Below are 13,460 nucleotides of genomic sequence, written 5' to 3' on the forward strand. Positions count from 1 at the left end.
AGGTCAACAGCGGGTTTACATCGGCAAACTTCGGCCTGCATGGTGTTGCATGTTGCAGCTGCATTTTTGTTGCTTCTTTTCACTCCAATTCGCATTTCGTGACACGTTGGAGAATCAGCTGTCAAAGTGTGCTGAAAAAGCCAAAACATTCAGTTTTACCTGATACTTGGTGCGTGATTTCGTGGCATATTTTCCTGTAAAGTTTGTGAATTCAGTGATATTATTTAGCTAGAATCCTCAACAATGGTAGATGAAGGTACTAGGAAAACGTTGAGCAGCATTCCACTCCTGCAAACGAAAGCAGGCCCCCGCGATAAGGACCTTTGGGTTCAACGACTGAAGGAGGAATACCAAGCACTGATCAAGGTGGGGTTGCAAACATGTTTTGTTCGTTTAAATGACGCAAGATCGATTATTTTTCTTTTGACAGTATGTGCAAAACAACAAATCGTCCGATTCGGATTGGTTCCGGCTCGAATCGAACAAGGAGGGTACCAAGTGGTTCGGCAAGTGTTGGTACGTTCACAACCTGCTCAAGTACGAATTCGATGTGGAGTTTGACGTAAGTGTTCTTCCTTCTCGTTGATTGAAACTTTCCTATAGCTAACGAGTTTGATCTCGATATCAGATTCCAGTGACATACCCAGCGACGGCGCCGGAAATTGCCCTGCCCGAGCTGGATGGCAAAACGGCCAAGATGTACCGCGGTGGCAAGATCTGCCTAACGGACCATTTTAAACCGCTGTGGTCACGAAATGTGCCCAAATTTGGCATAGCGCACGCGATGGCCCTTGGGGTGAGTATTTGAAGGAGGTTTAACGGAGAAGGTGGTTTTAATGATCTGCGTTTTTAGCTCGCGCCTTGGTTAGCTGTTGAAATTCCGGATTTGATAGAGAAGGGAGTCGTTGCTTACAAGGAAAAAGGAGAAACATCCAGTTAAATCGTATTTAGTTTACAATGCTGTATTGATTTTTTTTTGTTAATGAATTTTGTATTCGAAAAAAGTTCGATTTTATAGCTTAAGGCAGAATTCAGTTGGAAACAGCATTACTAGCTATATCACAGCCAAAAAGATTTCACCCACCACATGCAGTTCCCATGCCGCTACGACACAAACCTTTCCCGTTCGAAGAAATCCCGGTCCAATAATTGAAACGAATGGTGTCTTCATTGTTCCAAACGTAAGTTTGGTGTATTTTTTATTATTCTTGCTCTCGAGTATCCAATCGTCATCATCAGCGCGTAAGATCCATTAGCGTGTGGGTGTCATCATCATGTATTGTGTTTCTTCTGTTTCTGTGAGTGTAAGACGTGTGTGTTCGAGTATCTCCTCATAGATAAGGAGGAAGTAGTCACTCGAAAATCGCATTACAATCGGAACGAAATCCCGTTCGAAACCAGGTTCGACTTTGTGTTTTTCAGGTTACAATTCTTTTGCTTTGTTCAGCTTTTAGCATCTCATTTTCTTCTTATTTGTTTGTTTAAGATATAAGTATTGAATATTTTTTAATACAATTGTACGTCTTCCAATTTTAACTTTGCTTGTTTATTTCGAAGCTTTCAAAATCCAATTATATTTAGCTTGATGGCTGCAAGTTTTGCCTCGGCGTTCGATCTATTCCACTCAGTGACAATTTTGGAATAGCAGCTTTCAGTAACCAAAGAGAAAAACAAATGAACCTAGGTGCATTGTTTGTTATTAGTAGTAATCTAGGAGAAAAAAAAACTAAAATAAAATTAGTAGAAACATTTCAAACTGAATGTAGAAGGATTAGTTACAAAAAAGAATAGCTTTGTGGGGTTTAATCACAGCGCGTTCAAACAAAAAATAAGTTTCTAATTCAAAACCTTCTTCTGATGAGTATCTACGGTTGCAAGTAAAAACTAGTTCAAGGAATTAAAAAATAAAGGTGTAAAGTAAAATAAGCAGTGTTGTTACTTTCTTTGTTCATTCGCAAAACAGAGTAGGGATCTGTTTTGAGGCGTCCGGATATTCCGGATTACTGCTTCTCATTCCATACGTCGCCACTGGAGTTGGCCGGAGCCCAGATGGAGCTCAGGCGAAACGGATCGTACGCCGGAACGGAGGATGTGCCGCTTGCATTGGCGCCAGCCTGGTCTTGTTGCTGTTGTTGTTGATGCTGCTGCTGCTGTTGCAGGACATTCAGCTGATGTGCCATCAGAGAGGGATTAGGCGTGGGTTTTACCGGAGAAAATCCGGGTGGTGCTCGAAGAGGCATCTGCGGGGGCCGCGATGTGGCACCCGTGTTGAGCCAACTGTTTGTCAGTCGCGAATTCATGGGCATACCAGAGGAGACAGCAGGGTTCGGTGGCTGATGCTGGATATGGCCAGCCTGGGAGAATACCGGAGGGGTTGTCCAAAGCGAGTTCCAGTTCATCATAGAAGATGTCGAGTTCAATTCCTCGTGCTTTTGAAGCATCTGCCAAAGGATCTTGTTGGCATCCCAGTCGCGTTGATTTAGCGCCATCTGATTAGGGTCTAGGACGGAATCCATGCCTCCGGAAGCTCCTAATCCATGATTATTGGTGTTTAGTGTTCCAAACGCCGACTGGGATTGAAGATCTCTCCTGTTTCCATGGAAATTATCACCGTTGCTATGATTGTAATCTCCAAAAGCTTGCGAAAAATAACTATCGGAACCACCAGGCAAATCGTTGTTCAAGGAAACCGAAGTAGGTCGTTGAATAGCGTTTCCAAATGGTTCCCAGCACTTCGGCGTGGCTGATGGAGACTTCTTCGACGTTCCAATGGGGCCCAGTTCCGATCCTCCGGTTGTGTTCGTATTCTTCTCCATCGAAATGAAACTGTCGTCCTTTGTCGCCTTTCCGAACAGTGAAGCGGCTACTTTTGACGCATCACCTTGAAGATGATCCACCGGCACAAGCGGAGCTGTCACGGCATTGGAACCTACTCCGAAGCTGTTTGCAAGGCTCATACCATTACCCATCAAATCAAAGTTCAGCATTTTAGAAGCATTTCCGCCACTTCCGCTAGGTCTGTCCAGGGCGGCGTTGCTGGTGGTAGCTTGCGCCACGACGTCACTAAAGCGGGCCCGGTTCTCGCCCCACACATTGTTGGGTGGCGTCGGGAGGATTTGGCTTCCACCGGAGGGGATGCTGTTGCTGGTGAGGAAAAAGCTGGTGCCTGCAGTACCGTTGTTGCTGTTGACACCGGATTTGCCAAAATTGGACGACGAGAACTGCAGCGCTTGGGCCTTGTGTAGGGTTTTGGAGCCTTTCTTGTTGCCCCCGTTGGATTTGCGCTCACGGCCTGGAGTTTTTCCAAATTTCTTGGGCTGGGACGAGTCGTTCTGGAAAAAGGAAGAATGAGATGAATATATTTTTTATTTATTGTAATGCTGACAAACAGATTCGTAGAGATATGGAGGTTGCGTAACAAAACCGGATTCCCGGATAAACTGATACGATTGATCAAGGCGACGATGGATCGATATTAATATATCTAAATTACCCAAGTAACAAAATTAAATTTATTATGCTTTTGAAGTATTCTTCAACACCTGTTCTTTAAAACCATGCGTAAACCAAATTGCTCTGCAAAACGGCATCAACTCAACTATAAACCCGCCATAAGACCAAAGAGGCCCATCCTAAGATGCTCTAGGAGAGTTGTTTTTAAATTTCTCTTAAAACTTGTTGTGCTTCCCAAGTCCTTCTAGAATTCTTCAAGTGCACGATAAAACGATAATAAATTTGTCGGAGTTGTTGCTGATGCAGCTTTTATGTCGACAGAAAATATTGGTGAATTAAATTGAAATTAAAAACACAATGAAAATGACACATTATTGTAATCGGGATTAATTTATTACACAAATTGGAAATATTTCCGTGGTGAACAAGGATGCCAAATGCCAAGCAAAATTCATCGTATATATGTATGTTGCAAGATACTTCCAAAAATTGCAACGCGCTTTCATTATAACGCACTAGATAATAAAATATTTAAAAATATTATTCCTGGTCATGCGAACATTGCTCATGATTTCTCTCAGCATGGCTTCCATTGAAATCTAGGCCGGTGGTCGGTCCATTATTGATGGTTTTAATCGGGTCTGGTACGTTTGGCATAATTCCGTTTGGCATAATGCCATTTGGCATAAGGACGTTTGGCATAAAGGACACTTGGCATAATGGACGTTTGGCATTAAGTACGTTTGGCATAAAATGATTTCAGTAAAAAGTGAACTACATACTTAACGAAAAATAATGATAAGTATTCCAAAGAAGGATAATTATACATTATAATGTATTAATTTTTATGGATATAATATGCAGACAAGGATGATTTGCTGGAAAGAACCATTACCGGAATCTAAATTGCTTGTATCGACGAAGAACAGTCTATATATAAAAGAAGGAACATTCCCCAATCAAATTCATGGAAGCAAAAGGTTATTTCAAAAATTAGAGATCGAGTATAATGCACCAACAACAAGTTTGCCTTCTTTCCCTTGAAGGCTGTTCTTTAATTTTTCTCCAGGGTCCTTTATGCCAAACGTCTCTTTATGCCAAATGTCCTTTATGCCAAACGTCCTTTATGCCAAATGTCCTTTATGCCAAACGTCCATATGCCAAATGTCTTTATGCCAAATGGCCTTATGCCAAACGTACCAGACCCGTTTTAATCAACACCACCATATAATCGTCTAAAATTTATTTCAACTCATGCCAGAGCTAAAAGCATAACTCAAGAATAATAGGATTTATAAAGTTCTCAATGCAGCCTGGTTGGCCTCCATCAAGAACGTCTTAAATTTATTTCATCTTATGCAAGGGTAAGAAGTATTACTCAAGAGTACTCAGGTTTATAACGTTCTTGATGTAGGTTTATGCAAACTCCGCTGAGAACGTCATAAATCATGTACGCCAAATTGTAAACAAACAATAAATTATCGCACCGCGGTGGATTTTGTGAATCTCGTCCGATGAATTTAATTTCCAGCCCGGTACCGTTGCCAACCAGGCACACCTTTTTCGATAACCAGCCTTGATGCGGTGCAGTGCCTCCTTCCTCCGGTCAGCACTTCCAACAGGTAAGTAGGTAGTTGTTGATTTTGAAGATCGATGATTGCAACTCCGATTGCACGGGAATCGACGTCCTGGATGACCAAACCCACCTCATTTCGGATGCTGCAACCGGAGGAACTTGGCACTGCACCGCGTCGCTGTTGGGTTACAGGTAGGTGTTCTTGATTGGCAGCAATAATGGAACCATGAGAATCAAAATCTGATGCTTGAATTCTTTCTTGTATTTTTCATGTACCAAACTGTTCTCATGCGAGAACAGTTGCTCTTGATCAAGAACGGATGATTGAAGATAACTACAAGCAGGGTTCCTGATTTCCACTTTTCATCTTCTTCCACATTCGAAGACAGTCAGCAGCGAATGGTTGTCGCTTTAGTTCGTGTGTATGCTTGTCAGCGACGACAGCAAACTCCGGCGAACGGTGGGAAGCCACACTTGGAAACTACTCATTCGTCCACATTCGCATCGCCAGCGCATGCGATTCGCGAGTGATACGATTGATGTTGTACATACGAATTTTTGATGTTTTCGAATTATTTTCTTTGCTAATCTAGCATTTTAACAACAATACAGTAAAAATGTATGCATTACATGCAGAAATTCTCTTCTACTTATGATAATAGCCGCTTCGATCGCTCACCAGCATTCTTCACCATTCGCCATTCATTCATTCGCTTGCGATCCAAACTGCGACGAATGGCAACGAATATTCATGTTAAGCAGTTGGCTCATCGCTTCCCACTGGTGATGGGGTTGCGTGTTTGATCACGATGATCCGTTTGCTGCATCTTTCTCGATTCATTTCAGCAAAGAGGAGTGAATATGAATGGAGTGAGGCGAATATACCGATCCTTGACTACAAGAACCTTATAAAACTGAAAATAAGTTCAACAGTTCTTGTTGTGTTTATGGTTTTATGAACTGAACCTCAAGTACTCTTGGAGGTGTTTTTAAAACCACATATTGACGAAGAATAGTTGTGCTCAGCTGAAACTCTGATAAGATCAACTAGAATATGCAATGTTCCGAAAAAGCTATCATAAAAACAAAAAAAAACAAATAGAATAAGGATTGTTACTTGGGATAGTATCGCTCTCATTTTCATTGAGTTGATTTGCAAATGCATCGATTTCTTGCATTTGAAAAAATACTGCATTATTGCATGTAAAAACAATACGTTTTGAAATCATGTTTGTGCTGTACATATTCTTGAACAAAATCGGGCAAAACAGAACGTTATCTTCAACCAGATGTTTTATTAGTGTTCTAGAAGGGTGTTCTTCAACACGCGAGATGTTTAGTTACAAGTACTCAAATAAGACTGGTGGCAAATTGAAAAAACAATTACAAAAATATGCAAAAAGTATAAATCAGGAATATATTGGTGTATTTTCAAATGTAGTCAGCTTTGCTCAGTAATCGAAAATAAAGAAAAGGCCAGTGATCCAAATTGACAAACTTGCTCTGAATTGGAGAACTTTTTATTGTCAAATAAGTAGACATCTATCAGTCATTACTCGGTTTTGAGAGAATTCAACACTGAATTTGTGGAAAATTTGCAAATAAGCTGCTAGTAATAAGCAATGTCTTGAATCCCTCCGGGAAGCTTCTCTGAAATATTTTCAAACAATGTATGACAACTTTCACCCGAAAAGTGTTCTAAGATTCATCTTAAAATTCATGGTTTTGATAGAAATTTCCATAAAAACGCTTAAAAACGAAACTTTCTTATCAAGTCAAAAAACTTTATCCCTTTCATAATTTGGACAAAAATAAATATATAGGGTCTTGTACCATTTGGGCAGGTGTACCTATTTTGGGCACTTGCCGCTATAACTAAGTCAATTTCAAACGGATTGATTTGAATTTTTGTAAAGAGTTAGGCACGTACAGTATGTTACTCTATACAAAAACTCAAATCAATCGGTTTGAAATTGACTTAGTTATAGTGGCAAGTGCCCAAAATAGGTACACCTGCCCAAATGGTACAAGACCCTACATTTTATTAAATCTTCAGAATCCCTAGCAATTCTTTCGAAAATTCGTGTAGCATTCTTATTTGTTTATTTGCTTGAAATTTTGCCAAAAAGTCCACATAAACATCACAAATTCTTCAAAAATTCAATCGACCTCGAAGCAAACATTTTTTAATGATCTTGGAAACAAAAAAAAAACTTGAAATGCCAGGGAATTTTAATAGGGGGATTCACTTAACAGCGTAAACTCATTAAACAGATTAAATGCCGCGATCACCAAGGCAATCTTTGATTATTTCATTCGCAAAATCATGAAACATTTCAAATAAGCAGAAAATCATGGCTTACAGTAGATGTATGAGAAATTAGATCGCTAATGGCGCTGCAGCTAATAAATTAATTTATTTTATTCCATACCTCAGATGTATTTATCCATTATTTTTAACCCTAAAAGGGATACCTTCATGGTCTCAGTTTCGTCACCTCGCTGAGTGTGTTCCATCAAAGCCGAGCTCTGAAAGGCGCCTGGGGTCCAATGGACCCCAGGTATCCCTTTTAGGGTTAAATACACATGTTGTTGCGGATGTTTTGTTTTGGCTATAAAAATTGGTTTGACACTTGAAGGACCGGTACTGACGCTGTGAAGGCGTGGCAAACTAGATGTTGGTCACACGAACACTCGCGACATTGACATTCTGTGGCTAATTTTTCTACTTGGCTTACGCAGCAATTTAATCTGTTTAGTGAGTACCCCGAATGATTCAATTGACATTCTGGACTTGTATTTTACTACTTCTGATATTTCTCTCTTAATTAAAAAATCGCCCCCCCCCCCCCATTTCAGTATTTTCGCCCCCCAGTTTTGGTTTTTCAAATTTTCGCCCCCTTTGGCCAGATTTACGCCCCCTGGGGGGCAATTTCGCCCAACTTTGGGAATCACCGCTTTAGAGGGTGTAATAAGAAGAGCGGGATAAACACGAGTGGAACGATTTTCATGAAGTTCGTTCAGCTGCTTGGATTCGCTGATGATATTGATCAGCTTGGAAATATGAGACGATGGAATTATTTCCATGTGGGTGAAAAAATCGGTCAAAAGTCCCGCTTCTTCAGAAAGCAGCAATTTGGTCCAACTCATGATTACCTACCCTAAATATTTTTGGGCAAGACCCGCATAAACGATAACCATAAGATGTGCTTAACCACCCATTCGGAATACAATTTGAACAGTATGTGGCATTGTTGAACCGTCTACAGTACGGTCCGTGTATGGTTTTCGTTTATTAGGGGATGCTGCAGGAACCCCGTGAAAATCCCACGAGGGACTATGGGAGGGATGTCGGAAGAACATCTAGTAGCAATTCTGACTAGGAATTCTGTACGATTCCCGTGTAAAACTTTAGGAAAAATCAATCAGAGTTCCGGAATCCTGGAAAATTCTCAAGGGAGAATCCCGAATAGACTTCTTGAAAAACGTTATTAGGAATACTTCGGAATACTCTACGGGAGGAATTCAAAATGAATCCTAAAATGTGCCTGGCGTGAAAACATTGGAAGCAGACTTGTGAGAAGCCCTGGGAGGCTTTCCAAGACGTATTCCTAGTTCCAAAAACAAACCATGACACAATTTTTGCAAAAAGCCTTGTGTGGAATTTCCTGATGGACACGACCACGACACACTCACACTCCATTTCAAAAACTTTCGTATTCACACGATGTTTTATTCCTGGCGTTCGTTTTGAATAGGTCATATGTTTACTATGATTCCTATGTAGATTCGACTTATTGAAATCGAACGCCAGATTTCTTATCGGTGCAAAATTTTCCTGGACTGGAAGACGCTGCGGTGAAAAGGTCCTTCGTCGAGGAGCTGGAGAACTGTGCTGATGATATTCAATGAAGCGCAATCATTCATTTATTTAGTTAGTTAACATCAAATTCATGATAATACTGAATCAACAATGTGCCGCCATAATAATCGATTTGCAGCTGCAGCTCTCCAACGTCGGTCACGCCCAACACTCGCCAGATCACGCTCCACCTGGTCCGCCCATCGTGCTCTCTGCGCTCCACGCCTTTGCAGGGTTGTTGTCCGGCACTTTTGCAACATGCCCTGCCCATCGTATCCTTCCGGCTTTAGCCAATTTCTGGATGCTGGGTTCGCCGTAAAGTGCAGCGAGCTCGTGATTCATCCTTCTCCGCCACACACCGTTCTCCTGCACGCCGCCGAAGATCGTCTTTAGCACCCGTCGCTCGAAAACTCCGGGTGCTTGCAGATCCTCCTCGAGCATCGTCCATGTCTCGTGTGCGTAGAGAACCACCGGTCTTATTAACGTCTTGTACATGGTACATTTGGTGTGGGGGTGAATCTTTTTTGACCGCAGTTTCTTCTGGAGCCCATAGTAAGCACGACTTCCACTGATGATGCGTCTTCGTATTTCACGGCTCACGTTATTGTCAGTCGTTAGCAAGGAACCGAGGTAGATGAATTCTTCTACCACCTCGAGTGTATCCCCGTCTATCGTAACATTGCTGCCAAGGCTTGTCCTGTCTCGCTCAGTCCCACCTACCAGCATGTACTTTGTCTTAGCCGCATTCACCACCAGTCCGACCTTTGCTGCTTCGCGTTTTAGGCGGGTGTACAGTTCTGCCACCGTTCCAAATGTTCTAGCAATAATATCCATGTCATCCGCAAAACAGACAAATTGGCCGGATTTCGTGAAGATCGAACCCCGGCTGTTGAGCCCGGCTCATCGCATCACACCTTCCAAGGTGATGTTGAATAGTAGGCAGGAAAGTCCATCACCTTGTCGTAGTCCCCGTCGAGATTCGAATGAACTGATTAGTTCACCCGAAATCCTTACGCTGCACACCGTCCATCGTTGCTCTTATCAGTCTGGTAAGCTTCCCGGGAAAGCTGTTCTCGTCCATGATTTTCCATAGCTCTGTGCGGTCAATACTGTCGTATGCCGCTTTGAAGTCGATGAACTGGTGGTGCGTTGGGACCTGGTATTCACGGCATTTCTGCAGGATTTGCCGTACGGTGAAGATCTGGTCCGTTGTCGACCGGCCGTCGATGAAACCGGCTTGGTAACTTCCCACGAACTCATTTACTTTAGGTGAAATACGACGGAAGATGATGTGGGACACTTTGTAGGCGGCATTCAAAATGGTGATCGCTCTAAAGTTCTCACACATTAACCTGTCGCCTTTCTTGTGGATGGGACAGATTATTCCTTCCTTCCACTCCTCCGGTAGCTGCTCGGTTTCCCAGATCTTGGCTACTAACTGGTGCAGACAGGTGGCCAACTACTCCGGGTTCATCTTGATGAGTTCTGCTGCGATACCGTCCTTACCAGCCGCTTTGTTGTTTTTGAGCTGGTGGATGGCATCCTTAACTTCCCTCAGCGTGGGAGTTGATTCATTCCCGTCCTATGCTGCACTAACATAGCCATTTCCTCCACTGCCTTGGTCCTCCGTGCGTACATTATCTTCGCCATTCGCTCGTCGAAGTGCTGCTTCCACCTTTCGATCACCTCACGTTTGTCCGTCAGGATGCTCCCGTCCTTATCCCTGCAGATTTCGGCTTGCGGCACGTAACCTTTGCGGGATGCGTTGAGCTTCTGGTAGAACTTGCGTGTTTCTTGTGAACGGCACAGCAGTTCCATTTCCTCGCACTCCGCTTCTTCCAGGCGGCGCTTTTTCTCCCGGTAGAGACGGGTGTGCTGCTTCCACTTCTGTCTGTATCGCTCCACATTCTGTCGGGTTCCATGCTGCAGTATTACCGCCCGCGCTGTATCCTTCTCCAGAACCGCTCTGCACTCTTCGTCGAACCAATCGTTTCGTCGATTCCTTTCTGCGTACCCGATAAAGCTCTCGGTTGCGTTGTTGATGGCTGCTTTGACTGTACTCCAGCAGTCCTCTAGAAGGGCCACATCGAGCGCAATTAAGAATGACTTAATCATCATCGGCGAGAAAAATTTTAGTGAGCTACGCACCCGGAGAGAGCAGTGGATCACAGATGTTACCTGGAGGAAGATAGAGGACCGAAGGAACGCCAAAGCCGCGATAGAGCGAGCGAAAACAGAAGGAGCCAAAGCCGTAGCCCGTCAGCGCTATTCGGCTCTCGAGAAGTAAGTGAAACACCCCTGTAGATGGGACTAGACAGAAGAGAGTGGGCGGACTCCCTAGCCGATAAACGCGAGAAAGCCGCAAATACCGGCGACATTTGTCTCCCTTACGATATCTCACGTCGCCTCAGTGGGACTAAAGTAAATGCTTCGATGCCCGTGAAAGACATGTCTGGGCAACTATTGACCGACCCTGATGACCAGTTCAATTGCTGGTTCGAGCACAGAGCCCCGGAGGTCGATTGCATATCAGCCGAGATGCCCAAAGCTGACCCCATAGCATCTATACTACTACTGCATCAATTATTCTGCAATATATGCGAAGCCGCGACATTCCCGGCCCACTGGATGCAAGGCGTATTAGTAAAGGTGCCCAAAAAAGGTGACCTGACTGTATGCGATAATTGGGTTGTTTAGTGAATAAAATATTTCTGTTTTCTATAGCTCAATCAAAAGAGTTCATTTTTCTGAGTATAACATGATTTTATCGCGTTCCAATTCCACTGTTTTGATGATTAGGATAGCGAACCACTTGGGCAGCGGCCGGTATTTTGGGCACTCTTCGCTATAACTCAGTCAATTTCAAACCAATTGACTTGAAATTTTGTAGATACTAAATGTATCTCATCGTGTTCCAAAAATTGTGTCAATTGGATCAGAGTTGGCTGAGTTATAGCAGAAAAGTGCCCAAAATAGGACCCCTGCCGAGATGGTTCCACTTCCCTAAATAAACAAAACAGTTTAAATCTTCGTGCATAGAATGACAGTTCAATCGATAAAAATATGACAGTTTGCCCCGAACAAAACATTTTCCATACATACTTTGAATGCATTTTAAAAATAATTCCCGAGCATTCAAAATGATGAAATTTTGGATTTCGATTAACTTTTAGCTGGAGATTCCGATACCCCCAAAACCCCAAATGGTGAGTCAAATGTTGTCAAACACATAAAGAATTAAAAAAACGTAAAACGCTATTCACCCCTAGGCTATACAGGGTGTTAGGTTCATGAGTGCAAACTTTTTAAAGGGTGATAGAGGACCATAAATGGTGAAAAAAATGTTCTACGCATATGGTCAAATCTCAACCGTTACGTAGTTATTGAACTCCCCATGTTTTTGACTCCTATTGCCTTAACTGGCTATAACTTTAAAATGGTCAAACTTATCGCAAATTTTTAACGCTTATTCGAAAGATTATTGAATTTTCTATCAAATGGCATCTTTGAACCGATTGGTTTAGCTGAATAACTAAGTTTTCTAGAGCAAAATAGCTAAAAATAGTGTGTTTTTATTTGTTTATGTCCATTATCTTTAAAACATGCGTAATAAATTAAAATTCTTTCTTTAGCAAAGTTTTGGCCCCTGTTCCACTCTACAATTTGTTCTTTGACGCAAAACTTCTAACCCTTATCGTTTTCTTGCAATTTTGATTTGAATGTGCGGCACAGTGCGGAAAAAAGTGCTTTCCATGACGATTGCAAATTTCTGATCTGAAATGCGACGTTTAAATCGAAATCGCAAGAAAACGATAAGAGATAGAAGTTTGATGCCAAAGAACGAATTGTCGAGTGAAACAGGGGTCACAATTTTGCCAAATAAAGAATTTTAAATTATTACGCATTTTTCAAAGATAATTGACAAAAACAAATTAAAACACACAACTTTTAGGCTATTTGCTCTAGAAAACTTAGTTATTGACCTAAACCGATCGGTTCAAAGATGCCATTTGATAGAAAATTCAATAATCTTTCGAATAAGGGTTAAAAAAGTGCGATAAGTTTGACCATTTTAAAGTTATAGCCAGTTAAGGCAATAGGAGTCAAAAGCATGGGGAGTTCAATAACTACGTAACGGTTGAGATTTGACCATATGCGTAGAACAATTTTTTTCACCATTTATGGTCCTCTATCACCCTTTAAAAAATTTGCACTCAGGAACCTAACACCCTGTATATCGTGACATCACCTAATTCTAATCACTTTTTTTTGGTCCCTAATTCCGTTCACCTCATTCGTTTTGCATGATGTGAACGGATTCAGGAATCGAAAAAAAGTGATTGGGATTAGGTAATGTCACGGGACATCGATTACAGAAGAAAATCTCAAAAGATTCACCTTTCCGCCGTGATCACCGAATGTCGTTCCATTTTCCTTGCCGGTGGTGTGCTGCTCCCGGGCCGATCGGTCCGCCGTTTTGCCACCTTTTCCGCTGGATTTTTCGCCTCCGTGGCCCTTACCGTTCCGTGGCGCGGTTCCATTGGATGCCTCTTTACCGTTAATCGCCGC

The 13,460-nt window shown here is 42.3% G+C and overlaps 2 protein-coding genes across 2 annotated transcripts; one reads left to right on the forward strand and one right to left on the reverse strand.

Annotated features, from left to right (window-relative positions):
• The first annotated feature begins 113 nt into the window (after positions 1-113).
• LOC109419967 (ubiquitin-fold modifier-conjugating enzyme 1) lies at positions 114-1,030 on the forward strand. Its single transcript, XM_019694257.3, has 4 exons — positions 114-366; positions 431-562; positions 629-796; positions 854-1,030. The coding sequence occupies exons 1-4, from the start codon at positions 244-246 to the stop codon at positions 938-940; spliced, it is 510 nt and encodes a 169-aa protein (XP_019549802.1). The 5' UTR covers positions 114-243; the 3' UTR covers positions 941-1,030.
• A 136-nt stretch (positions 1,031-1,166) lies between these two features.
• LOC134287715 (homeobox protein 5-like) lies at positions 1,167-13,460 on the reverse strand (the record flags this gene model as incomplete). The annotated part of the gene is given in 2 exon segments (XM_062850287.1): positions 1,167-3,332; positions 13,290-13,460. Coding segments are annotated over 2 exon segments (1,503 nt in total), but the record flags the coding sequence as incomplete, so codon positions are not given.

This window comes from Aedes albopictus, chromosome 2 (assembly GCF_035046485.1).
Source record: "Aedes albopictus strain Foshan chromosome 2, AalbF5, whole genome shotgun sequence".
NCBI lineage: Eukaryota > Metazoa > Arthropoda > Insecta > Diptera > Culicidae > Aedes > Aedes albopictus.

Bases quoted from the DNA above. Each gene is read 5' to 3' on its own strand.
- LOC109419967 (XM_019694257.3), top strand. From the start codon at position 244: ATGGTAGATGAAGGTACTAGGAAAACGTTGAGCAGCATTCCACTCCTG. The intron at 563-628 runs GTAAGTGTTCTT...TCTCGATATCAG, and splicing joins AATTCGATGTGGAGTTTGAC to ATTCCAGTGACATACCCAGC. The intron at 797-853 runs GTGAGTATTTGA...CTGCGTTTTTAG, and splicing joins CGCACGCGATGGCCCTTGGG to CTCGCGCCTTGGTTAGCTGT.